Source organism: Podarcis tiliguerta (genome assembly GCF_965153285.1).
Source record: "Podarcis tiliguerta genome assembly, chromosome: 10".
NCBI lineage: Eukaryota > Metazoa > Chordata > Lepidosauria > Squamata > Lacertidae > Podarcis > Podarcis tiliguerta.
In genome coordinates, this window is record NC_139543.1 from 28,631,446 (window position 1) to 28,656,650 (window position 25,205).

Below are 25,205 nucleotides of genomic sequence, written 5' to 3' on the forward strand. Positions count from 1 at the left end.
CCAACCACTACTGTACTTAAAGCCAGTGTTTTATTTTTGTAGTCAACTATTGAGGCTCAGCATTAATCCTGTGAAATAGTCTAGTTAACCCAGGTATCACATTCCTAGACCTCTTCAGTTTTCTCTGGAGGATATAGGCAGTGCCCCCCCCCCGAAAAATAGGTGCCGGTACTCACCATGAAGTGGTTACAGTAAGTGCCACACTTTTTAACAACAACAAAAAGAGGTGCTGGTATTGCAAACCCTTGAATACCCCCTGAAAAAAAGTACTGGGTATAGGTTCCCTTCAGGTATCATGTTGAATCATAGTTTGAGTTTCCAGACAGGCAGACAGCAGTTTAGGGTGGCTTGTCTGTTTGTTTCCTGTCCTCTTAGCAATCAGCTTCACACATTTCTCTGTGGTTCAGTAGCACTGCAAGGAGAGTAATGGCTGTAACTATGGCTGTCTGTTTTGATATCATGTCCAGTTATAGCACAAACCACAGTATGCAAAACCACTTTAACCATTTTCTGATTTGCTGGCTAACAACTGAAACTGGTATTTATCATAGGTAACACGTGTAATCCAGTTTCAATGGTGGATAAAGATACAATAGCTTCATTGATTTATATTCTGGGAGGAGTTGAAGAAATGAAAATTGTTGCCATTTGCCTTTGTCTACAGATCTTCTTAGCTTACAAAGCTGATGGGCAGGGCATTATTATTATTATTATTATTATTATTATTATTAATTGTATTTTACAGAAAGACTTACTTACATGTTGCTGTCTGAGAACATTAACTATCTTTGTCCAGTTAAGATCTTTTGTAGTGTTCACTCCTCCTGTGAAGAAACCATATATTGTATCCATTTATTGGATATTTGGGATTTATTGTGGGCTAAAATTTGAAAATGTGTCGCTTCGCTGTGGCTGAAATAATAACCTAAAATATTATATCTACGTTTTTGTTTTCAAGAAAGATTATCTGTGTTGATGTCTAAGCCTTCTGTTTTAACATCCAGTTTTAAGGTTACTGGAAAACCTGTGTATTGCAGTTTTCATTACTCCAATATCTTACCTATGATAATAAGTAGTGAAAGGAAGAGGACCCCAATTTCATATTCATAGTTCTAAGCCCCATAGATGTCAGGTTGTTCTGGCAGAGTATAGAAGGATGGTTTTGTTGAGATAAAATATTGTTCCAAAGGAACCTTGGTGGCTATGTAGTTGAGCCAAAAATCTGCTTACTTTTCATTTTGCTAAACTGCTTGCTTACAAAGGTGTTGAACCATTCTACTGAAAATAAGGGACCAAATCAGAAAAATGCCAAGTAATAGAAATTGGCTTATCCATAAGCAAAACCTCAGCTGATCTGAGGGGTTTTTTGTAGGTTGCTTGGCTGCATAGAGAGGTTTTGGTTGCAATGAAAACTAAAACTTAAGAGCATATGCTGGCTTGAATTATTGGTACAATTTACAATATTGTTATTTTTACACACTCCATCATGAATCATCAGTTTAGGAATAGCATAGCAAAGGTAGATCTGGCTTGTATATAAAATGTCACCAACATCTGTTTACTTGATACCCTTCCTGGACGTTCCATCTCATTGCATGCCATCACAACCTCCCTCTCTGCTGCTATGCACATCTTTCTTTCCACTTCCAGAAACAGGGAGAGATCCGTGACAACCAGCAGCCATTAGCCTGTGTTTCCACAGTGTTGCATTTGCAGTAGTAGTTCGTTTTCCTATGCAGCCCTTCATTATCTAAGCGGCATTCAGCTTAGATACAGACTTGCAGCCCAAACTATGCATGTTAACTCGGAAGTAGATTCAGTGGGACTTCCCACTGGAATGTTAAGCATACATGGTATTGCAGCTGTAAAATGGAAGGATGGACCTTGTGTATCCTTCTTCATGTGCACAGAGCTGTTTTGATTCAGTTTCAATTTCAGTTTTAAAACAGTAGTGGAAGCAATCCTGCATGCAGCTTCTGAAATGCAACTCTGCGTAACACAGGGCTGCATTCTAGAGGTGTTCTGCTCTTCCTTCCAGACTTAGAACTAATAATTCTGCATTTAGAAGGAAGGACAAAGAGGCCCTGCTACATAACCCCTGGAACTCAACAAAGTTTTGAACTGGGGGCAGAGCACGGGACTTTCTTTGTCTTACATATAATGTGAAGCTACAAGCTGAACAGAGGTACGAAACTTGAGCAGAGGTACCTTCCTGCTTGAGGAAGTTGCCTCTGCTCAATTTCCTTGGAAGTCCTTAGCCCACCCTGACCACAGCCCACCCCATTCGGCAGGGTCTCCTGACCCTACATGGAACACTTTTAGGGGGCTAAGGGTACTGCCTTGTGGAGGAAATCAGCTTCTACCAGCCCCAATAAACATGCTTAACTCTGCGTACAACATAAAACAATTTTTGTAAGCTGCTCTGAGAACTTGTTGAATATGTTAAATCTTTAAAATTAAAAAATCAAAAATTTGAAATGTACTTTAAAACAAAATGATAGCCCAAATTCTTAGCATGCTGAAATTTGATGCAAACATCGTTTTACAGCCTTTCGGTCCTTCTTTGAAATAGTGGCATTCACATATCCCTGATTGTAACCTTAGCAACAAGAATAGCTGTGTTTTATAGTAACACAAGGTGGTATCACTCTTCTGCGGCACTTAAAGCTCAGCTGCAGCAGTACATACAAATAATTTGGCATAAGCAAGTTCTATAGATTCAGTTTCCCCTAAATATCCAAATCAAGCTACAGAATACCTGGAAAATGTTTATTAATATACTAATACTTCCCTTTAGTGAGTGTTCATTAATTCTGTTGCTATAGCATATTGCTTCTAGCAGTTATTTGGTACCTCCTTCTTCACCATATTTGTCTGATGTATCACATATCAGGCTGATGGCTATTTTCAGGACAGTCTACATGGCTGACTTATGCAGTTACAGCATAGAAGATCAGATGGAAGTATTTACGAGGTGATTGTGAATATTCTGCTTACTTCAATTTGCAAGTTTTGTCATTCGTTAGTAATCCATGGCAAGGAACAAATTAGAAAATCATTTTCCTAGATAAAAGTGAAAATTACCATATCACTTGCTTAGAAAATCAGTTAACCAATGTTGTAACTCTTGCTGGTATTATATATATTTTATTCATTGTACCGTATTTTTTGGGGGAATATTGGTAATGTTATATAGAATTAGTAGGGGCTATCTTGTTAATTATAAACATGTTTTTAAACGTAAAAACAAAAAAGATTATGATCTAGCTTCCATGCTTTTTAAAATCATAAAAATTCTCAAAGTGTTATAAAACATCAAACTTTAAAATAAGAACTGAGTATTTGGAAGTGTTCAGAATTTTGTTTTATGCATTTAGGGATTAATATATTCTATTCAAGTAACCATTCTTGATCTGTTTGTATTCCAGGTAGTTGAACAGGGTATGTTTGTCAAGCACTGCAAAGTAGAAGTATATTTGACCGAATTAAAATTGTGTGAAAACGGAAATATGAACAATGTAGTAACAAGAAGATTTAGTAAAGCTGACACAATCGGTATGCCCATAGCTGTTTATAACATGAATTACTGCTTTTAAAACCCTCTTTAAAATGTGTCTTTGGATCTTGTGGGGTTTTGTAGAACATGTTTTATGACACATTCACAATATTAATAATCGTATTTGTGTGTAAAAAAAGCTCCAGTACAAAGTTCTCCCTAATGTTATAATTTGAATAGAATAAGTGTAAATGTATATAATAAAGATTTTTACCTGACCGTAGTCTGAGATAACTGGTAAAGTTCAGATTCCTCAGCGTAAATGAATGTCAGGCCAAATAAGCTTACTAATCTTTTTAAAATGCATGTGGTCAGTTCTTTTCAGACATTGAGTAGGATGAGTGGCTACACCCAATTTATATCCTCAATTCATACTGCTGCATGTATCTGTATAATCTTGCCATTTGCTTTTTGTATGTGGTGTGTTGTAACATGGATATTTACAACTTGTGCAACCAAGTAATTATGATACCATGGGTTCTAAAAAAAACTTTCCCCCCCATTTCTGTCAATATAGACACAATTGAAAAGGAGATAAGGAAAATCTTCAATATTCCAGATGAAAAAGAGACCAGGTTGTGGAACAAATACATGAGTAACACATTTGAACCTCTGAATAAACCAGACAGTACCATACAGGATGCTGGCTTGTACCAGGGGCAGGTAGGCTATATGTAGGAACCTGAAATTCTGGAGATTTTCTACTCTTCTGGCATATATTCATGGTAAAATTGCTTATTGAGGACATCTTATTCTTAATGTTTGGTTAAAGTTTATTTCAGCTTTATACTTAATTAGCCATGTATGCTGAGGTTGGGAAAATGGTTATCAGCCTATATGAAGATTTGTGACTTGTGATTCTTGAACAATGTCTTTCCATACTAGATGGCAAAACCACTCTTAAATGTCATTTCAAAATCAGTTTTTATATGAACAATAGTAAAAACCCAATTCCACTGCACATGAACTCCACCTTTAAATCCACATTTTCTTGACTGGGCACTAGGACACCAAGTGTGTTCCATCGTCCAGTCGTTTGAAGGCAGGAAAAAGTAATCACTCCATGAGCATCTTTGAGTTGGCCCGTCCTTGGAGCGGAAGTTTGTTTTTCCTGCCTTACTTGAAAGAGACCTAATTTTGCTGGTTCTCTGTGTATGCTTTGAGAAGATCTGGGTGCAGTGAGTGGATGCATGCCTAATTCTGTGTTACAGAGTTTGGGTAAAGTTACCTTTTTTCCATTTTAGCCTATTATTTTGGAGCTACCTCTTTGCCTGGGATTTCCCCCACCTATGTTTGTGTCAGCCTCTCTCTGAGACCTTGTCTTCCCCTCAGTGTCTGCATGTGTTGGATTCCCCTGCTAATAGAACCACAGCTAATTGCCCCTTGCTATTGAATTAGTTCTTCCTTTATTCCGCCCCTATTGCTCTATAACATACCAATTAATTATAAAATAATTAAATTGTAAATCATAGAATTTTGATCAGGCCATAAACCTTGGCCTGAGCAACTTCTAAATTCTTTCCCTTTGAAATCGATTGGTCTGACCCTACACAGTTTTTCCAGAGCCAACGCTTGCTGCCTGTTTAAAAACCTCCAGAGTTGCTGCTTGTTGCCTGTTTTAAGATCAGGTCTCAGTTTACTGGACTAATTAAGCAGCAACTTAATTAGCAGCAACTGTCAGAGGGATAAGAGAAAAGTGCAGCTGAGGCAAGGAAGGTGGACAGAGTATCTAGAGTGTGGGGCATGGCAAGCCTGAAGGAGGACAAATATGGTGTGAAAACAGGCACCCACAATTTTTTTTGGATGCTGTAGGGACTGCAGCAGCACAGCACAACCTGATTGGCCCTGCAGCACTAGACATGAGATGATAATAATAATAATAATAATAATAATAATAATAATAATAATAATCCCCCGCCCATCTGGCTGGGTTTCCCCAGTCACTCTGAGCAGTTTACAGCACATAAAAAAATAATAAAACATTGACTGTAAAAATTTTCCTATACAGGGTTGCCATCAGATGTATTCTAAAAGTCAGGTAGTTGTTTATTTCCTTGACATCTGAAGGGAGGGCGTTCCACAGGGTGGGCTCCGGTACCGAGAAGGCCCTTTGCCTGGTTCCCTATAACCTCACTTCTCACAGTGAGGGAACCGCCAGAAGGCCCTCGGAGCTAGACCTCAGTGTCCGGGCTGAACGATGGGGGTGGAGACACTTCTTCCTTCAGGTACACTGGGCCAAGGCCATTTAGGGCTTTAAAGGTCAGCACCAACACTTTGAATTGTGCTCAGAAACGTACTGGGACCCAATGCATGGCTTTCATGGTCTTGGCAGCCACTCCCAATCACCAGTCTAGTTGCCGCATTCTGTATTAGTTGTAGTCACCGAGATCCCTGAAAAACCCAAATGGGTCCACATTGGCAGTGGTGGCAGCAGACAGCCACATTCCAAGTGGTGGCATATGCCCTGTGGCAGCAGTGGAAGGCAGAAGAGAGACCACCTATAGTGATGTTGGAGAAGTGCCATTCTCATTATATAGGATAGCAGCAGCACTGTTTGGACTCCAGACAAAATGAGCAGCTGTCTGGATTGGATGAAGGGTTTGGGCCAGCCCACCAGTTCCTTCTTTCATTCCATTTTATCTTCAAGGGATTAGTTTTGGGAGTTTTCAAGGGCACTCCATGGCCTATTCTAATATCATATTGCTTAAGGGTTTGTTGCTCCTCTGGCCTGTTGCTTACACAGCAAGCCACTGCTACCAAGCCACAAGTAAGCTACCCTCATACTGCCACCTCTGATCAAGCAAGTGTTCTACATCAGTCTTGGCATAGAGATTCAATGGTTTCTAGCTTGCAGTTCAATACTGCTCCTACTGCTGCCACCCTGGCTAAAATGTGGTTGTGCAGCAGGAAGAAAGTGTCACATTTACTCCTCTTGTGATGAGACAGTTGAAAGAAGCTGCCAAAAATACCAATATACTTGATACCATTCAGTCTGTCAGGGCAAATGTCCAGCCTACCATGGTTTCGCCTAATGTGCCTTCCCCACAGCCTTCTCCAGATTCACATGCTGTGACGAGAAGGCAAGTGGGACTCCAAAGAGGATGTTGTTAAGGTTAATAGCCATTTGTTAGGATCCCATATCTTTAACCAAGAAGATATTAAGAAGGTGTTTCTAACGGCTGTACTTCTATAAGTGCTATCTCCTAATAGTATTTTATGCGATGGTGATTTTAAATTCAGCTTGTGAAATTACAGACTCAGCTTCTAATATTGGGTGGCTAAAAATAGTGTTACGTATACCGACCAGAAGTAAGATTTAATTAAACTGTAAAATATATGAATGTAGTCTTGTATTCCTATAAGGGCCAGAATGCCCAAAGAAAAATATATAGTCATCTACCTGTAAAATATTGCTTGTGTTATTTATGTCTGTTACCTTTATTCTCTTTTTGAGCAGTATATATTCTGTTTTATATTCAAGTTCTGTATGTGTGAATTTTATATTCTTAATTGTGAGGGTCTGAAACAGGAAATAGATATTTGGCAACTGCCATTTTCACAGTGGATATTTTCCCAGAAAAAAATGTTTTGTTTTTTTAAAGATTTTTCCAGTCATTATATGAAATGACATAATTATTTTTATATAATTCATATTGTTTGTTAGTTACTTTGATCCTGAGATAATATGTAGGCTTTTTTCCAGCTATATGCAAATCTTTCTTTTGCCCCCTTTCAAATTTTGGTTATATTAATACCTAATATTTCTATTTTATCTTAATTGACTTTATATCCAATTAATGGTCTGTAATCTGCTATCAGCTTTTCTACTTCTGACAAAGACTGAATTAGATTTGTCATTGATGTATAGTTATGTTTTATCATTGTTTAATTTCATGCCTTTTATCTTTCACCTTCTTTTATTTTTTTGTCAGTGGTTCCAAAGCTAAATCAAATAATAGTGCTGTCAGAGAACACATTTGCCTTGTGCTTTTAGTTAATTTCAAAATGGATAATGACATATCACTTATGCAAACTTATTACTTTGTTTAAGACCCAGCTTCTGTACTTGATTCCAAACTTAAACAATATAAGGGTCTCAAATAGAAAAGGCCATTCCAGCTTATCAAAGGCCTTTTCAGCATCTACATTTCTATTCTATTCTATTCTATTCTATTCTATTCTATAATAAATGTGGAAGAAATTACTCCTTCTACTCTTTGGTCCATTATGTGTGATGAAAGAATGTTGAATATTCTACAGAGTTGCCTAACAAGAGGCTCAACGATAATGCTGTATGTGAAAAGAATTTAACCTGTATAATGTTGGGTTGTAACCCGGTATAGCAAAATCATGCATTAAATATATTAAAGTTTAAAATTAATAAAGCTTGGCTTCCATCTGCAATGGCCACCTGCTATGTTTAATTACCAGAAATGCACTGCCTAGGCCTATAGATATATAAAATATGTAGTCCTGGTCTCACTGGGACTGTAGGGGTTATAGCTATAGTAGATCCACTGGAATTAATGACCCTAAGTTAGTCAGGTCCATTAATTTCATTGGGTCTGCTTTGAGTATGACTAACATTGGACGCAACCCAGGATATATAAAACCTATAGGGTTTTCTCTAGGCTGCGGCATTGTATTTTGGATAACTAAGTTTGGTTGGTGGTCCCTTGAACCATGTCATCAGCATACTGTAGTAATTAGTGGTTTAAAATCTTTATCTTTTCATTCTAGCTTGCTCATTATAATCTATCAATAACCCTGAAAAAAGACTTTGTGTAATTCTTATTGGAAAGGTTTTTATATGCAAATTAAAAAGCAGAAGATAGAATACAACCCATTCTGGTACCTGTCCAAATAAAATATTTCAAAACATGTAACAGTATCACTGTTAGACAGTGGTTTGCTGTATATTAATGTAGTCCGGGGGGGTGGGGATTCACACTATTTCCAAAGTTTCTCAGAAATTCTCACTCAATTCTGTTGAAGGCTGCAGATAGGACACATTTAGAAAGATCAGAGATTTTTGTTTGATAGTATTGGTGTTTTGCATTTTTGAAACTTCATTATATCTGCTTATAATAAAGGAGTGTTGGGGAAAATGCAGCGGAGGAAGTGAGTAAACACCATATTTTTGCTCTATAAAGACTCACTTTTTACCTCCTAAAAAGTAAGGAGAAATGTGTGTGCGTCTTATGGAGCAAATTCAGGCTGTGCAGCTATCCCAGAAGCCAGAACAGCAAGAGGGATTGCTGCTTTCACTGCACAGCGATCACTCTTGCTATTCTGGCTTCTGAGATTCAGAATATTTTTTTTCTTGTTTTCCTCCTCCAAAAACTAGGTGCGTCTTATGGTCTGGTGAGTCTTATAGAGCGAAAAATACGGTATCCACTTCGAAACATAGCACTGTCAGTTTTAAGGCATGAATCCGTTTGCTGTCTCTGCAAGAGTAAGCGGTTATAATCAGCTGTGCCCAGTTCCCAGAAGAAGGGACTTCTGTTTTCATAACTGGGCTTCTACTTCCTCTCTTCAGCTCCCTGCACATCCCCCAAATTTGCTCTGGAGAGTTGGCAGAGATTTGAAGCCAATTGAAAGGAAGGAAAAGTTTGTGTGAGTGAAAGTTTGCTCACACAAAATTGACTTTTATCTGTTGATATATTTCATTAGCCCAATCAATAGTACAGACGTTCAGTTTTGGGATGCATATTTGCCACCTCTTCGAGGTGCGGGCAAGGTGTGTGTTGGTGTATGTCTATATGTGTGCACAAGGAGAAGGTTTTTTGTTCTGACTTTAAATGAGCGATAATCTCAGGAAAATCTTGAGATGCATACTGTTTCCATAATGGATGTTATATCATTTCTAAGTGGGTTAATGTCCAGTTGATAGTCTTAAACTGTACACTTATTTTCCAAAACTGTAATGAAGTTAGTTTTTCTCTTTAAATTTTATTCAATATAGGTATTAGTGATAGAACAAAAAAACGAAGATGGAACATGGCCAAGGGGTCCTTCAGCTCCAAAGTAAGTGATTAAAACCAATCAGTGCTTCCCACAACATGGCTTATTGGATTTGCTTCTATACCCCAAAATATTTTCAACATGGTTTTGGAAACAGTACATTCATGTTAGTAATATATGCCTTTCCTTGGAAGAACAAGAATTATATTCTACAGGTTTATGTGACTGGTAACTGTTCAGATGTTATTAAAGAGCATGTATTTCTGTAGACCTGTGGGTAAGTCATTATTGCAATATTAGGAATCTGGGCTAAATATGAATAGATTCTTTTATATGGGAAAGATGTCAAAATTACTCATCATTGCTTATGTTGTTGTCCTTATGACCTTTTTTTAAATACTATGATTATTGATTGTCTTCCGTCTTCTGTCTTCTGTCTTCATTGTATTACAATAATAGGATTGAATAAGACCAATCCTGTGACTTATTGTATTTCTTGGTCACATTCTATGTCCATGGGCATACAAAGCAATGTACAGAAAAAGCCATAACATATTAAATTACGATATACAGAATATAGTTAAGGAGGAGGTTGGGGAAGGTCACTTTAGGAAGCATATTCCTAAATGGGTTATTATCAATTTACCCCAAGGGTGCCTGGAACTGGCCACCATCACCACTTGACATTATTTATTTTTAAAAATGGTATGTTAGAAACAGGTCCATTTTGTGCATCTGATAGGTCTAAATAAATATGTGGCTTTAAAAGCCCAGATTTCACTCCACAGTATGAATGGAAGGGCATTCCTTGAAGTTCAATATCTACTTGTATATTTTGAGTTTCGTTTCATTATTTACTTATTATTTAAATAGAATGTTAGTCTCCTAAAATCTTTAGTGTTCTAAAATACATTGTTTAGAAAAGAGAAAGAATAAGCCCTTTTGCTCCAAACAGTACATCTTAGTAGAGTACTAAAATATGCTTTTAAATATTTCATATAGCAGCTTCAAATAATTTTCATAAGGGTAAATGTAGCAAAAAGAACAAACACCCCGTTTCCTAATGAAATACTTCAAAACCTACCTATATTGCCATGTGATCCTGCTGAAGGCAAAAGGGAGAAAATGAGAAGAAAATTCAAGACGTTGAAGGAGGCGTGGGAGAAGAGAGAGAGAGTGGAACAGTTTCCTTTTCTATAGAAATGCTGTAAATATAAACTGAAGTGCAGAAGCTGATTCTGCATACTGTATCTAGATACAGATTAACAGATAGCAGTTGTATAAGCATGAAGATGTGTGGGACTAATTGATAAAATTGAGCAAGTTTCCTAATTCAGCAGAATATGTGGCCAAGCAAACTTTGGATACTTAAATACTTCCCCTAAGTGATAGAAAGCAATCAGACTGCTTTTAAGATTGAATGGTTATAGCTACAGGTGAAGTACCTCTACAAAATAATGTTTAATATCTGTAAGAATTTACCGTTTAATATTTGCACTTTCAAAAATCCTTCAAAACTTGAATCTTTATACCGAATGTTTTATATTTGGTTTTGGTATTGAAATACATTTGGAGAAGGTTACAGTAGCCCGCTACTATGCCGTGTGCTGAATTATTCATTTGTGTACTCAGACTTTAACTTCACCTTTAAGACAGTGTTCATCTGGGCATGATGTGTACCTGCACTGTGCAGTATACCCATTCTAATCTAAGGGAAATTGCACCCTAGAACAGATGGCCTTCCAGGTGGTCTTGGACTCCCAATGACCCCAACCAGCACAGCGAATGCTCTGGAATGCTGAAAACTGGAGAACAACACATCTTGAAAGGGGCCACAGTTTCCCACCCCTATGCTAGAATATGCAGACATTATCTGGTTAGCCACCAAGACACATGGCCAGTCAAAAAGTTGGAGGGAGGAATTCCATGTAGAACTGAGATCATTCCATCAGTGCAAACCTTTTGGCTTGCAAGATGGATTGATCTTACATCCTCCGTGTGCTGCTGTGGGAGTTTCCCTGACGCACACATAATTGTAGGGTAGGGAGAGAGTCAAAAAGCCCAGTTGTGCTAGCCGAAGTCCTTGTGCTAGCTTCCACTAGTAGGACTCGTTAGATGAATCTGGCCCTTAAGGCACATTATTGAGCCATCCTACTGAAGGTTAGCAGGTTTGAATCCGGGTTTGGTCAAACAGGAGTTCCATGCACATTGACTTGAATTCCATTGTGGGAAAAGGTGGGATATAAATGTATTAAATAGTAATAAAGAATATTTCAGCACATCAAAGAGAAGCCATTGGGCCTTGCTTCAACATGTTAGTTTTTTAGGTGCCAATATTTTGTTGTGCTTTGTTACAGGCAATGCCTTACCTAGATGCTAGACATGTGTACTTAACCATATTAAATCAGCTTTTGTCTGCGTTCTTCAATCAGTCACATCACTGATTAAAGTCATTTTAGCTCTCTTTCCATGTTGATAATTCATCTTAATAAATGTCAAATGCTTGGGTGTTCATATATTCTTGTTACGTTATTCTTTTTAGTTGTTTGACCCATATTTTAGGTTTCATTATAGGCATGGACTTGTTTGTTACTTTTACATTTTGTTTAGTAGTAGAAGTAATGGTTTGTAATGAATTACTTACACTTTATTCCACCCAGTATGAGATTCCATAGTCACTTTGGTTTACACTGAGGTCCTCCATTGCTATTAGAAAACAGATAAACAGAGGACTCTCAAAGAATAATATTAATTGTGAAATGAAAAACTTCTTCAGAAATGTCTTTAAGCAGTAATTCAAACAAAACAAAAAAGAATTAAAAGTTTTTATTTTCAAAAGTATCCTGATTAAAACTTTTTAATCACATGAATATTTACTTTATTAAATTAAACATTTCCATGAAGTCATGGAGGCTGCATACACTCTTGAATGTGATTTATAATACATATACCATATTACTCTCTGCAAATATTAGTTTTACTGTCAATTGTTGTTATATTGACAACAAAGTCAAGAATCCTCCTATCTCTTTGAAATCAATAGGAGTTCAAACACAACTGGTTTAGTTGGTCATTATTTTTTCTGACAATGGGTATGCAAGATGTACTCATATCTTTATATCTAAGCAGTCTCATGTAGCCAACTACTTTTCTTAAATGCTTTGCTCCTGTGCCATTTAGCTAACTCTTCTGATGATGGGATAGGTAGCTTGGGGTAGAACATATTCTTCTTTGCACATAGAATACCCTAGGTTCAATCTCTGACATTTCCACATATAGCTAGGAAAGGATCTGTCTGGAAACCAGATCTACGCAATGATACGCTATGTGGACCATTGTCATGACTCAGTTTAAGGCAGATTCCTATGTTTCTGTGATAATTAACAATATTCAAATTAGCTTCTCCTGATCTTGAATATTTGGACTGTTGAAGTCAGTAACTCTTGGATCCAATTTTCATTTTCCAACCTTCCATACGGAAGGCTGTTAGAAACTCTTTCCTCACGTCAGGAACGACTCCATACCAATCTGTATATTTTTCAAACTGCTTACCGCACTATTTAATTATATTGCATGGGTAGTCCCAGGACGGCATGTTCCTCACAGTCTTTAACCAGGCATATGCATGTAGCACGTGGCTTGTAAATGTTACTCCTTTTTTGTAATTCTATGTCAAAGCTAAAAGCTGTGCTCAACACCACCACACTCAACCACCCTGGAACCGTGTCTCCTCATGTGTTGGATTTAATGTAAAAATTGACTGAGAGTGTCAGATAACATGAAGGAATTGTTCATTATGAAACCTTACCAGTATTAGGTTATGTCTCATTTAGCAGGACTGTAAAAATACTGAAGTTTATTATAGGCCAGAACTCTTTAGTGCACTTCATTCTACGGCATGCTGTGTTTGCTTTCCTTTTTGTGCATTTAGCAATTGCTGAGGACAACAGATTCTAACTGACAATTTCTCCTGTTGGCATGGTTTCTCTTAAGTTCTAGCATCTGGTGACTAAATGTGAGCAAATTAGCTTGGTAAACTAAGATGAGATGATTCAATTTTGACATGGGGGTGTGATCCAAAATCCTCTGTATACAATGACACTTCTTTTATGAAAGAAAGTCATGAAGTCACCCAAGTATTATTCATCTTATGTGTCTCTTAATGTTTGTGGTACATTCTCTTGTTAGTTGAATATGCTTTGTATGCCATAAAGCCCATTCAGGCGTGGCTACGATTCTTTATATTGGGATCCTTTAATTGACTTTAATATATTTAAATCTTGCAGAAGCAAGCTTCCAGGTCTGTATACCTAATTTTGTCCTCAGTTTCCTCTTCGTTTGGGTATATAGACAAGGAATCTTGCTTCTGCAAACGTAGTGCCCCTAGATGGATTGGAGGTCATAGAAATGTATTTGACCAGCAAATGCTTAATATACTGCTTTTAGTAGTAGGGTAGTAGTAGTGTGGTTCTTCTATACAAAAAATAGTAAAAAAAAAAAAAAAAAAGGCGAAATACCCAAAATATATTTCTTTAAGGAACCTTTGTCCCCAGCTTTGTCTCAGTCTGAATTGAGGGGCCCACGCCTGCTATTTTCAATGGGAAGAAAGCTATCGGCAAATATTTTAATAACTCTGGGATCAATTCCTCGGAATGAATCCTAACTCCTAGACCGGATGCACCAACAATGGAAGTGAATAAAAGATTCCTTCTTCTGATTTTGCGATGGCTGACTGTGTAAAACTGTGGGTTACCTTGACCATGTACAGTTATGTGGGTCACCTCAAAGATCTAAGAGTTGCCAAACTAATTGTGTGAGTTTAGCTATTCTCAGCTAAAACAATTTAGAATGTTTCCATGCTGAGGTAGGGTTGTTTAACCATCCCTGAATAACCACACATTTATGATTAAAATAACCCCATGTGTAGACTGGGGGCATTTGAGCATTGCAAACTACTTTTGAAACTGCATGACATTTAGAAGCAGATTGAGTCAGCATGGGTATCAGCTGTTCAAAAAGGTTGCTTGATCCCATACAAAACACCCCTTTGTATCCTCGTCATGATTTGTGATTAGAATGTTAATACAAAGTTGATGAACTAATCTGATGAATTATTGTAAGTGGGTTATAATTTCTGTATTTCCTCGCTTGCTCACTCCCCCCTCCCCGGCATGCACATAATTTTAATATATGCTTCTCTATTATTGTCAGTTCATTTTATAGCACATCATTACTATGCTTGTTTTTCTCCAAAGCTTTGTACTGCTCATTACAGTTCTATGGTATATAATAAATTACCTTTTCTTTACACTCGGAAGGGATTATTGCTTCTTATGTCAAAGTATTGTGAAGATTAGGAATATATTCGAAACATAGCTGCTAAGTTGACTTTGAAGATGGAATTGATCAGAACATGGAAAAATAAAATCCCACTCCATACCAAGACATTGAAGAATTGTGCTTTCACATTAAATGTTTTTTTATTATTAATAATAATAATAATACCCCGTCCAACACATATGGCCTCCAACACATACAAAAACGTAATGAAACATCAAACAGTAACAATCTGATCCAATATAAAAAGTCACAATAACTTTAAAATAAAGAACTTATATCAAATAAAGCAACATTCAACTATCCATCAGAATCTAATTGTAAACAGTAAATTTAAACATCAGCAAATAATAATTAAACAGTTTACACTTATCAGCCACAATAAAGAATTATCAATCTATAATCAATAAAAATGACAGCAAACCACAATGCATAAAATACCACAAAACATACAAAACCATGTAGAAGGATCAAATTGAGAAAGAAGGACACACAACTTGTAAAATGCCATTGATGATGAAGAACAGAAAGTCTCTCTCCCTCACACTTCTTCCTCTCTTATGAAGGCTTCTAGGGCTTGAGGGCGGGGAAAGGCAAGAGGGAAATGCCATTGCCTGATGGCCAGCAGAAAGTCTCTTTCCCCTGTCTGTTCTGGATTAGGATTCTGAAGACAATGGATCCATTTAAGCACTCTTGATAAGTGTGTTAAGGGAGGGGAAGTGCTTATATGTCCACTCCTCTGATTTAGTTAACCCACCTGAATTAGTTAAACTAAATCCTATGTGTAAATTGGTTCCTACTGTTGTGTAAGACCAGTTTCATTGTGGTGTGGTTTGTTATAGCCGTTCGTGTGGCTTTAACAGAAGTTCACAGAATGCTGCTATACAAATTCATTTTTGTAACCCCTTGCAAAATAAGTACTTGGCATTAAGTCGTGATGCACACAAACTTTCACTTGCCAACTTAAAATAGTTGGCAAAAAAAAAAATTGCACCCAATGAATTTCAGGGGTAATCTTTTGTAGGTGTGATTTGCCAGGTGTCAATCTCACATTAACTATGTGTGACCCTCTTCCCCTAAATGCAATTATTATCTTTAAGAAATACAGATGATAATTCTCATTAAGGCTACAACATTATAGAGGCTACAGACGAGGACTGCTGCAAAATGTTGCAGTCTATATTCCACCGCTGAGTATTCCATCCATCCGTGGCCATTTCGTTCTGAGTGGCTCAAGCGTGCCTTTCCGTGAAAATTTATTAAAAATTCCTTCCAATAATAAGCTTGCATATTTCTGCAAACATATGCAGAAACTACTATTTTATTTTGGAGTGGTCCTGATTTGCTTCCTTAATTGTAGGCATGATGGAGGGAACTAGTAGGACCTGAAGTACAATGTTACGCTGTTCCCAAAACCTCTGAGGGAATAGTCTTGCTCAGAACTTCATTAAGTCTGGAATGGAGGCATGTTTAGGCCTCTTTGTAAGGTTGGGTGGAGAAAGGTAGGCAACTTTAGAAGTGATTAAAGGATTAAGGACTCCTTTTCTCTTCCCCTCTTTCCCTGGTGTGCTAGGTAGTGTCTGAGGCCTGCCAGCCCCAAACCTGAGAATTTGCTAGCTGTTTAGTTAGGCAGTTGGGGATGGGAATATATGCAGATTTTCCTTTTCCCCCCTTCTTATTTTTCAGTGAACAAGAGCATTCCATAGCTTAAAACTGCTCCCAACCATATAGTGGCTCGATACATTCTCACAGTCTGCCTACCTTTATTTTCAATACACCCTTCCTTTGGTAGAATCTACACACATATAAAAACCGTTCTGAAAATGCTTTTTTTTTTTTTTAAGTGGTTTTGAAATTTCATTGATCTAGTGTCACATTGTCTATTGCTCTTAAAGCACACTTAAAACGTGAAAAGCTGAGTCCTTACTCTCTATGCTTAACTACTATCAGGATTCTGTAAACTCGGATGGGTTTTTTATTTTATTTACAAACTTTGATACTCCTGTGTACCTAGAGAGTTCCCCAAGTATGGAGGAGTTACCATCTTATTTTCATCCCATTCTGTTTTCAAATGATAGGCCTTCAACCACCTGATTTCACTCTTCAAGGGAGTGGTTAGTGGTGATAGACATTTAGTGGCTAAAAACAAACTTAGAACAGAAGAGCCTTTTTATGAGTGTTTAAAGAAAGGATCAGAATGTGGCTGTTCCCTCTTTGTAACATTCTACACTCTCTTGATGAGTGATTATACTTTACTGATACAGGCACTTTGATAAGTTGGTGCTATTTATCTTTAACCTCTTTCAGAATGGGTGTTTCCATGATAAGGTAGTATTTTTACTTAGTTCAAAATGATTGATAACATTTTGAATACTGGATACTAATATGTATAAAGTTTAAATCTTTTCATTGAAGGTGGCCTTTGTTCTAATTATCAGTGTTGATGTCATGCTTGGTGTGTTTTCATTGTGGATCATGGAAGGAAAACTGCACATTCACATAGGCCAGACATAATTATTTTGACTAGGTAGCATCTCAGGTTAGTTGATAACTTTATGGTCTAAAGGAGCTGTTGTGCTCTGCTTGGGTTATACTATTTTTGATGAACCAGATTGTAGCATTTTACCTTTAAAAAGGATGAATCATAGAGTTGGAATGTTGAGGTATGTATAACCATCCTTTTGTGAACCTGTAGTCTTCTGTCTGACTTTGTTGCATGAAATGATGTTATATGTTTAGATCTTTCCCAACCATCGTTGGAGTTTATTTGAAATTGGTGCACTTTTGGCTTGGCTTCCTTGGTTAATAGTACTAAAATGCAGCTTTGTAGTATAAATTTTCATAGTCAGTGGTTTTTTTAAAAATAAAATAAAAAATCAAGATTTCAGCATTTCTTATATAGATAGCTGAATATGAAATACTGTTTTGATAATGCTTTTTTAGTGTAGTGGTGGTCATATGTTGGCTTAAAATAGTGAATTGAACTGGTGTTTTAAGGTGCTGTTAAACTTGCTTTCAAAGTGCTTATTGTTAATGTACTGTTGCACTTTCACAACTAATCTTTAAAATTATTAAAAGCGTCATAAAATAGTGACTCTTGCCATTAGGGAGGAGATGCATTTCATTTGTGACGCAATTAACTTGTGATTTTTGGTAAAAGTATATCTTTGCCAAATGTTAATTGTGGCTTTGGCTGTTTTAATTCCTGTTTTTGTGTTTTTGTTTTTGAGATAACTGTGAAGAATTACAAGTGAAATGTTTTTTTAAAAAATGTTTTGAGGTTGGACAACTTTCCTTGGCTGTTTGTTGCTCTGATCATGAAAACCTTATTTTTCATACTTATTTACATACATTGTTCATCTGTTAGCTTTTCCTTTTTTTCATTATTAATTTTGCAGTCTCAGCATTTTTATCTAATTTAACATTTTCATATTTTTAAAGGTCCCCAGGTGCATCCAATTTTTCAACTTTACCAAAGATCTCTCCATCTCTATCAAATAATTATAACAACATCAACAACAGAAAGTAAGCAACACATCTTAAGAACTTTTAATATTAATCATCCAAGTATAATTTCAAGGCAAAGCTGTTTCAATTCTAGATAAATAACTTGGATGGACTGTATTGCTGTGGAACTGCAGTGATGCCAAGTCTTAAAGGTCACCAGGACCCTAAGGTGTTCAGAGAGAAACTAACAGAAGAAGATCGTTTCTGCTTTACTTTTTCTTCAGAACCCTGATACTGCATAATCACCCTGATACGATACAGCACCACATTCTGATTTGAAACCATTGCATTAAGAAAAGACTTCAGCAAAAATGGCATGCATGTAACAAAAGTCACATAGCATTGCTCAGGCTTTTCAAATCTTGGGGCTTGGCATTCAGATTTTTGTAATAAAATAAAAATAAAAAAAATTTAAAATTGTCCAGTAGCACCTTCTAAGGTGTTACTGGACAATTTTTAATTTTTTAAATTTATTTCGACTGCATCAGACCAACGCGGCTACCTACCTGAATGTAGAGATTTTTGTGATCGCAGGAAGTTTTGGGATTATATGTTACAGCAAGTAAAACCTCAGCAAATTACATTCTGGATCCATTTTGTTATAAAGACATAATTCTATATGTTTCCCTAACAAATATTTAATATGCTAAACCTGTTTTTAAAAACTTGGGTTAACTCATCAAACTAGCCCTCTTAATTCAAAACACACGTCCTGCAGATGCATTGCATTTTCTGCCATCCACTACAAATAGGAAAGTGTCTATTAAATAGTTCACATAGAAGCTTCCTCGTAGAAATACTGGAAAAATAACGGAAGCTACAAATTCAACTTTTCCTTTCAGTCTAAAAATCTCAGTTTGTGGCTATGAATCGAATGTGAAAATGTTTAAGTATTTAAAAGCAATATAATTTCTAAATATTTTATACAATATCTTCCAGTTAAATACTGCATTTATGAGAAGGGAGTTTTCGTAAGGGGTGAAGCGGCTTCCGCTAATTGTGAGTAGCCCCAGCTCTCTCAGTTAAGAAATACATGTATTTAACTGCAGTCTATTGTAGTTTGTTTGTGTGTATATAGTAAGTACAGAAAAGTTTTCTTTTTGGTGTGTATAAACAACCTAACCGCAGCCTAAACTGATCTTATCCTTTTATTAGAATACTGATAGCCTATGTTAAATGAAAAAGCATATCATAATCTCTGAAGCCATGGGACAGTGGCCGCCTGCTTTAAATCTCATTTTAAAGTGGAAACTAAAAATTTTCAGAATCAACAGAAGTGCCCTGGGCTTGTATTAAAAAGGGCAGCTACACTTCCATTTCATGGAACTGTCCAGCAACTGGCAGGCAGGTACTTTTTATATTTTTGAAGTTCAAAGATGAAAATGCACTTTTAGAAGGAAAGGTTATAGGATGTGCTTTTTTTAATTCAGCGTACATGAGGTTTAATTTCTAAATCTCAGGGCCTATTTTCCTAGCCTTAGGGAAATACCTTACATGTTACTGTAACTCAACATTTTAGTTTAAACAAGGGCTGGGGAAAACTTACATTGCTAGCTACCTTGGGTTCATTGTAGGAAGGCAGGTATAAATGTTTTATTTACTTGTTCCTTAAGATATTTCTAATCCACCCTATATCAAGTGATCTTGGAGTAGGATATGTATATAAAGCAAGCGTGACTAGCCTGTGGCCCTCTAGGTGGTGTTAGAATCCAACTCCCATCAGCTCTTGCCAGCATGGCTTATAGCTGAGCAGGGAGGAACTGGTTTAACTTCTTAAGCATTTGCATGTAAACTCAGAAGTACCCTTGAATTTCTTTTTTCTTTTTTTTTTTTTTTTTTTTGGTCTTAAGTTCCTTGTGTTATGTTGAAAATCTTCTGACTTTAGAAGCAACTTTTTGGATTTGCTTGAATAAGTGGTGGACTGCTGACCAGTCCTGTTTTGGATGAAAACACTGCCACATTAATCCTCTGAGTAGCCCATTAGTAAGTGTTGGTTTCCCCCCCTGGATTTGTCCCTTTTCAAAAAAATGGGAAATATTATTTAGGTTAGATTCCTGTACCAAGTTATTTGGGAGTAAGAACCTCTGAATGCGCTGGGTCTTACTTCTGAGTAAGAATGTCTAGAATTACAATGTTAGGAAATTGTGATTATCCTACCACATTAAGCTCTAGTCTTGAACATACTTGAATGCATTGTACTAAACTCAATCTGTGCATTTAATTGTAAGCCTGGAAATAGAAATCGTGTTTCCCATAAAAAAAGCTGGTTAACTTTAGGATATATGTAGTTTGACTCTACAGTTAAAATGTTACTTATTTCTGATATTGACTCCAAAATACATACTGCATGGCATCTTTTGAAAGGGGGTGAACTTTTATGCCATTACTTCTTACCCTAGTAAATTAATCTCTTATTTTAGAGCACTGTTTTCTGTACCTGTGGACCAGCTAAATATTTAAAATATCACTCATATCTCTTGCCCATAGGACATTGATTTTCCTGGCCAGGAGTTGGAGTGCACATATTTTTAAAAAATATTTTCTTTTGCCCATTTAAGATCATGCCTCCAAATAAATAAATAAATAACTTCAGAAATCAAAAGTGAAGAAATATGTTTGTCAAAATATGTTAGTTAATTATTAAAGTAGGCAGACAGCTCCTGCATTTATAAATTTATTTTGTAGCCTAACGTATTCAATAAAATTATATCCTATAAATATTCATTTTCACAAATCCACATAAAAGGGGAAGAAAACTGCAATGCATGCAACATCATTCATTGACAGAGGCTGCAGCTCATTTGTCTATCCATTCTTTTATTGCCAAAGAATCTATAACCTTCTGACACTGTTGTGAATCTATTTTGTTTGAGCAACTCAGTTATCACAAGCTTGCACTCTTCCAAATTCTATCTATTGCTTATAACTTTCGTGAGTCATGGGTACGTTTAATCATTACCTACAGTCTTTAACATGGATCTGACAGGATAATGTAATTGATAGGAGAACTTCATAGTAATAGGAGGCATTTTGGTCAGAGGTGATCTGTGAACAGAAAGAAGAGCATCTGCCTAAACTTTATTGTCCATTCTCATATTTCTTAACACTGGGTTGTATTCCATTACGTTCTACTCAGAATTGACCTATTGAAATGAATAGACTTAAATTAGTCATGCCCATTAGTTTTGGTGGGTCTTCTCTAAGAATGACTAATGTTGTGTAAAAACCCAAAGGATGGGATTCACCTAACCAGGCCCGTCTGTGGAAACCCAGGCCAGAACTTCTGCATGAATATTGGGGCTTCTCTTACCCCGGGTACCCCCTGAAATTGGCTTAAGGGGGTCAGGAGAATCCCCAAACAGAACAGCTGAAATGGATTGCACAGCTGGAAGAGTGAAATGTTGAATTCCACCCATAACGTAGAAAGGAATTGGGGAAAGTAGCTGCTTCTCTAGCAGAATATTTTGTTTCCATTCATGGTTGTACAGAGGTGATAGGTTTTGCAAACATTTACATTCTATTGTGTTACAATTGCCACCAGCGTTAAAACATACCTTCCCTTACATTAGTTTGATTTCTGCTTATGGGAAGAAATCAGGACCACTTCCGTTAGCTTGATTTTGCAGGAATGCATCTGCAGTGCTTTGCACTCAAGATTATGGACATACCTTAAAACTGGTGTGACCTTTCACTGTTACGGTTTTGAGCATCTTAGTGACTTGGCAAGTATTCTTCCTTAAGCCTGGTCACGTGATTCTGTAACGTATCTCATTGAAATTCAGATTCTCCAGGCTGAACTATGGGTAAGGCAGCTAAGGGTAATGCATGTAGGGATTTCATGCATGCCACCTCATGTTTAAACTTGCCCATGCTGGCCCTTTCATATGTATTATAACATCTTTGTGGTATGCTAATGGTACCTATGAACTGACCATTGCATGTGGTAAGTTCACTTAAACATAATGGACTACACATGGATCATTGGATAAGCACTTTACCAAGTTTTGTTTCTTTGTGATGGTTGGTGTTAGCTAAAGTGCTTTCCTAGGAAAGACAGTGTGCTGAATGAAACTGTTACAAAGTGATATTCTAATATATAGATTAAAACAAATGAAACTAAAAGCCCTCTTCTAGTTTCGCCCCTTTCAGACTGGACCCAGAAAGCCTCTAAGATGGCATATATTGAGGTGGGATTAGACTGTTTCAGCTTTGGATAGATAATAAAATAATAATATAGCAGCAGAGTGAATTTATTCATTTGAAGACTGTTCTGCATCTTGTGTGTGCTCTAGCGCATACATATATACTTTCCACCTGTGCAAGGACACCCCTGTTATTTTCAGATCCACATCTTGCATATTCATCCTACAGGCTACATGGCTGGAATTCAATGTGCATATGTTACATTAGTATCATTGGCACACCAGTGAAATATAGCTGAATTGATAGACATGTATGCAAGTGAAATCGTGGTAGTTCCTGAATAAGCTGGTGCTTCGTTGTGATATTTTTGCCCTTTCATTTCTCTTAAGTATGCTTATTTTAGACCTCCTTAAGTACATTACCCTTCAATTAGCAAGCATGTTTCCTGTTAGGAATCTCTTCTATGCAGGCAAAGAAGGCTATAATAATGCGAGTTAAAATGCATTACTAAAAAGCATTGTACACATTCTTTGTCACTCCAGGCTGCCTTCCGCAGTCTGCTGGCTCATTCTGTCCTAGTGGCGATTCCAAAAATAGATCCTCGTTGCATTGGGCCAGTGGTGGCCTTGGATATCTCAACTTCTACCTGTAATTGAAATATAACTTTGCTATTCCATTTTTTCTTATTTATTTCTAACGATAGCAAAATGTAAAAGAAATATGCTCAGTATTGTTGCTGTTCATGCCTAAAGTCTGAATGTGTTAAACTTGTTTGAAAAATGAATAACTAAGTCAGCTGTGGATCTGTTCTTGTTGTTCAAGGGTAGAAAGAGAACCTGTACAGTGGTACCTTGGTTCCCGAACTTAATCCATTCCGGGAGTCTGTTCGACTCCCAAAACCGTTTGAAAACCAAGGCGCTGCTTCCAGTTGGGTGCAGGAGCTTTCTGCACTCAAGCAGAAGCTGCGTCAGACGTTCAGCTTTCGAAAAACTTTCGCAAACCACAACACTTACTTCTGGGTTTGTAGCATTCGGGAGCTGATTTGTTTGACAACTAACCCGTTCGGAAACCCAGGTATAAGGATTGTGTTGTTCCCCCCAGAGGTTAAGTGGTGGAAGAGCTTAAGGGCCTTTTCTAACAGAGTTTCAAGTACAGAATTGGCATTCTTCAGCTATACATACAGTACTTACTTAATCTAGACAGCCATTTATTTGTGTTAAATGTACAATTATACATATGCATCGCAGCTACAGATAATGCAATTACATTGTGAACTGTTCTGTTTTCTTCCAGTGTGAAAAACTCAAATTATTGCCTCCCCTCATACACTGCTTATAAGAATTATGACTACTCAGAGCCAGGAAGGCACAATGAACAGCCTGGCCTCTGTGGCCTAAGTAACTTGGGAAATACATGTTTCATGAACTCGGCAATTCAGGTAGATGTTTCAGTGTGCTTATTAGGTTGGGAAGGGTTTTTAAATGATAAAAAAGAGTTGCTGGTAGAATAATATCAAAAACGCAAAGTTGAATTTATATAGGTAAATGCCATGTTTCCAATTCTATTGTTGTGCATTCTTTAAACCCTTTTATACAGAATGGCTATTGACAGACAGAAACATAGCTGGAATCCTGCTTGATTCATTTAGTTATACAGTGGTACCTCGGGATGCAAATGGGATCCGTTCCGGAGCCCCATCTGCGTCCGTGTGTGTGCGGGTCGCGTTTCGCCACTTCCGCACATGCGTGTGACATCATTTTGACCATCTGCGCATGCGCGCACGGCGAAACCTGGAAGTAACACGCTCCGTTACTTCCGGGTTGCCGTGGAGTGCAACCCGAAATTACTTAACTTGAAGCACATTTATCCCGAGGTATGACTGTATGAGCAATGATAAACTATAGGCTTTGGAAAACCAGTCGCCTTGCTAAGCTTACATAATGCTTTTGTAGTGCTATGTAACGAGTGTGAAAAAGAAATGGGGACTTGATAGGAAACCATAAAAACTGAGCTTGGAATAAAATGGCTAGGCCTGTCTTGTATACATAGTATTTCATTTACATTTGTTTACAGTGTCTGAGCAACACCCCTCCACTCACAGAATACTTCCTCAATGATAAGTATCAAGAAGAGCTGAATTTTGACAATCCTTTAGGAATGCGGGGTGAAATTGCAAAATCTTATGCAGAACTCATTAAACAGATGTGGTCAGGAAAATACAGTTATGTCACTCCAAGAGCATTTAAGGTAAGAAGTAGGTCCTGGTATGTTCAGATTTGTCTTTATAGATGGTATATGACTTTGCAATAGAGTGAGACCATTAAAAAGTGAAAATGTATTAATTGAATGTTTTCTTTATTATTATTTTTTAAAAGAATCAGTGGACACTGAAATACATTTAAAATGTTTTAATTCTGTTGTTGCTCTCCTTGTGTCTTTCTCTAGACACTTATATCTAGTCATAATAATTTCTGTTCTCTCTGTAGCTCAGTTGGCAGAGATGAGACTCTTAATCTCAGAGGGGAAATAATTCCTATAGTCAACAGCAATCCCCTTTCCTTGCCCCCAAGTCTACTGCACACTACTTCAATAGTGTATTTTAACAAACTATGCGAGAGAGAATATATTTTTACCATCTGTTCTTAAAGCTCAGTTACATCATGTCAAGTGGCACCAGCATAGTAATCTTGTGGTGTTA

At 37.0% G+C, this 25,205-nt stretch overlaps 1 protein-coding gene and 1 long non-coding RNA gene across 8 annotated transcripts in view; one reads left to right on the forward strand and one right to left on the reverse strand.

The window, feature by feature from the left end:
* USP15 (ubiquitin specific peptidase 15) overlaps positions 1–25,205 on the forward strand; it is a 52,052-nt gene that overhangs the window by 11,645 nt on the left and 15,202 nt on the right. For 2 of the 5 annotated variants that reach the window (XM_083399496.1, XM_083399495.1), the window contains exons 4-9: positions 3,429–3,555; positions 4,074–4,219; positions 9,522–9,583; positions 18,299–18,382; positions 23,801–23,945; positions 24,581–24,754. In XM_083399496.1, the coding sequence (XP_083255622.1) occupies positions 3,429–3,555; positions 4,074–4,219; positions 9,522–9,583; positions 18,299–18,382; positions 23,801–23,945; positions 24,581–24,754 (738 nt within the window). Of the gene's footprint in view, positions 1–3,428; positions 3,556–4,073; positions 4,220–9,521; positions 9,584–18,298; positions 18,383–19,524; positions 19,709–23,800; positions 23,946–24,580; positions 24,755–25,205 lie in introns of those variants that run through there. The other 3 variants (XM_083399498.1, XM_083399497.1, XM_083399499.1) reach the window with 2 other exon arrangements.
* LOC310658299 lies at positions 281–22,550 on the reverse strand. 3 transcript variants are annotated; one of them, XR_014502199.1, is made up of 5 exons: positions 22,033–22,550; positions 21,328–21,409; positions 12,165–12,226; positions 760–824; positions 281–412 (listed from the first exon to the last, which is right to left on the reverse strand). It is a non-coding gene; the product is annotated as an uncharacterized lncRNA (long non-coding RNA). The 3 variants fall into 3 exon arrangements; XR_014502201.1 differs by having other exon boundaries at positions 21,324–21,409; XR_014502200.1 differs by lacking the exon at positions 12,165–12,226 and having other exon boundaries at positions 21,324–21,409.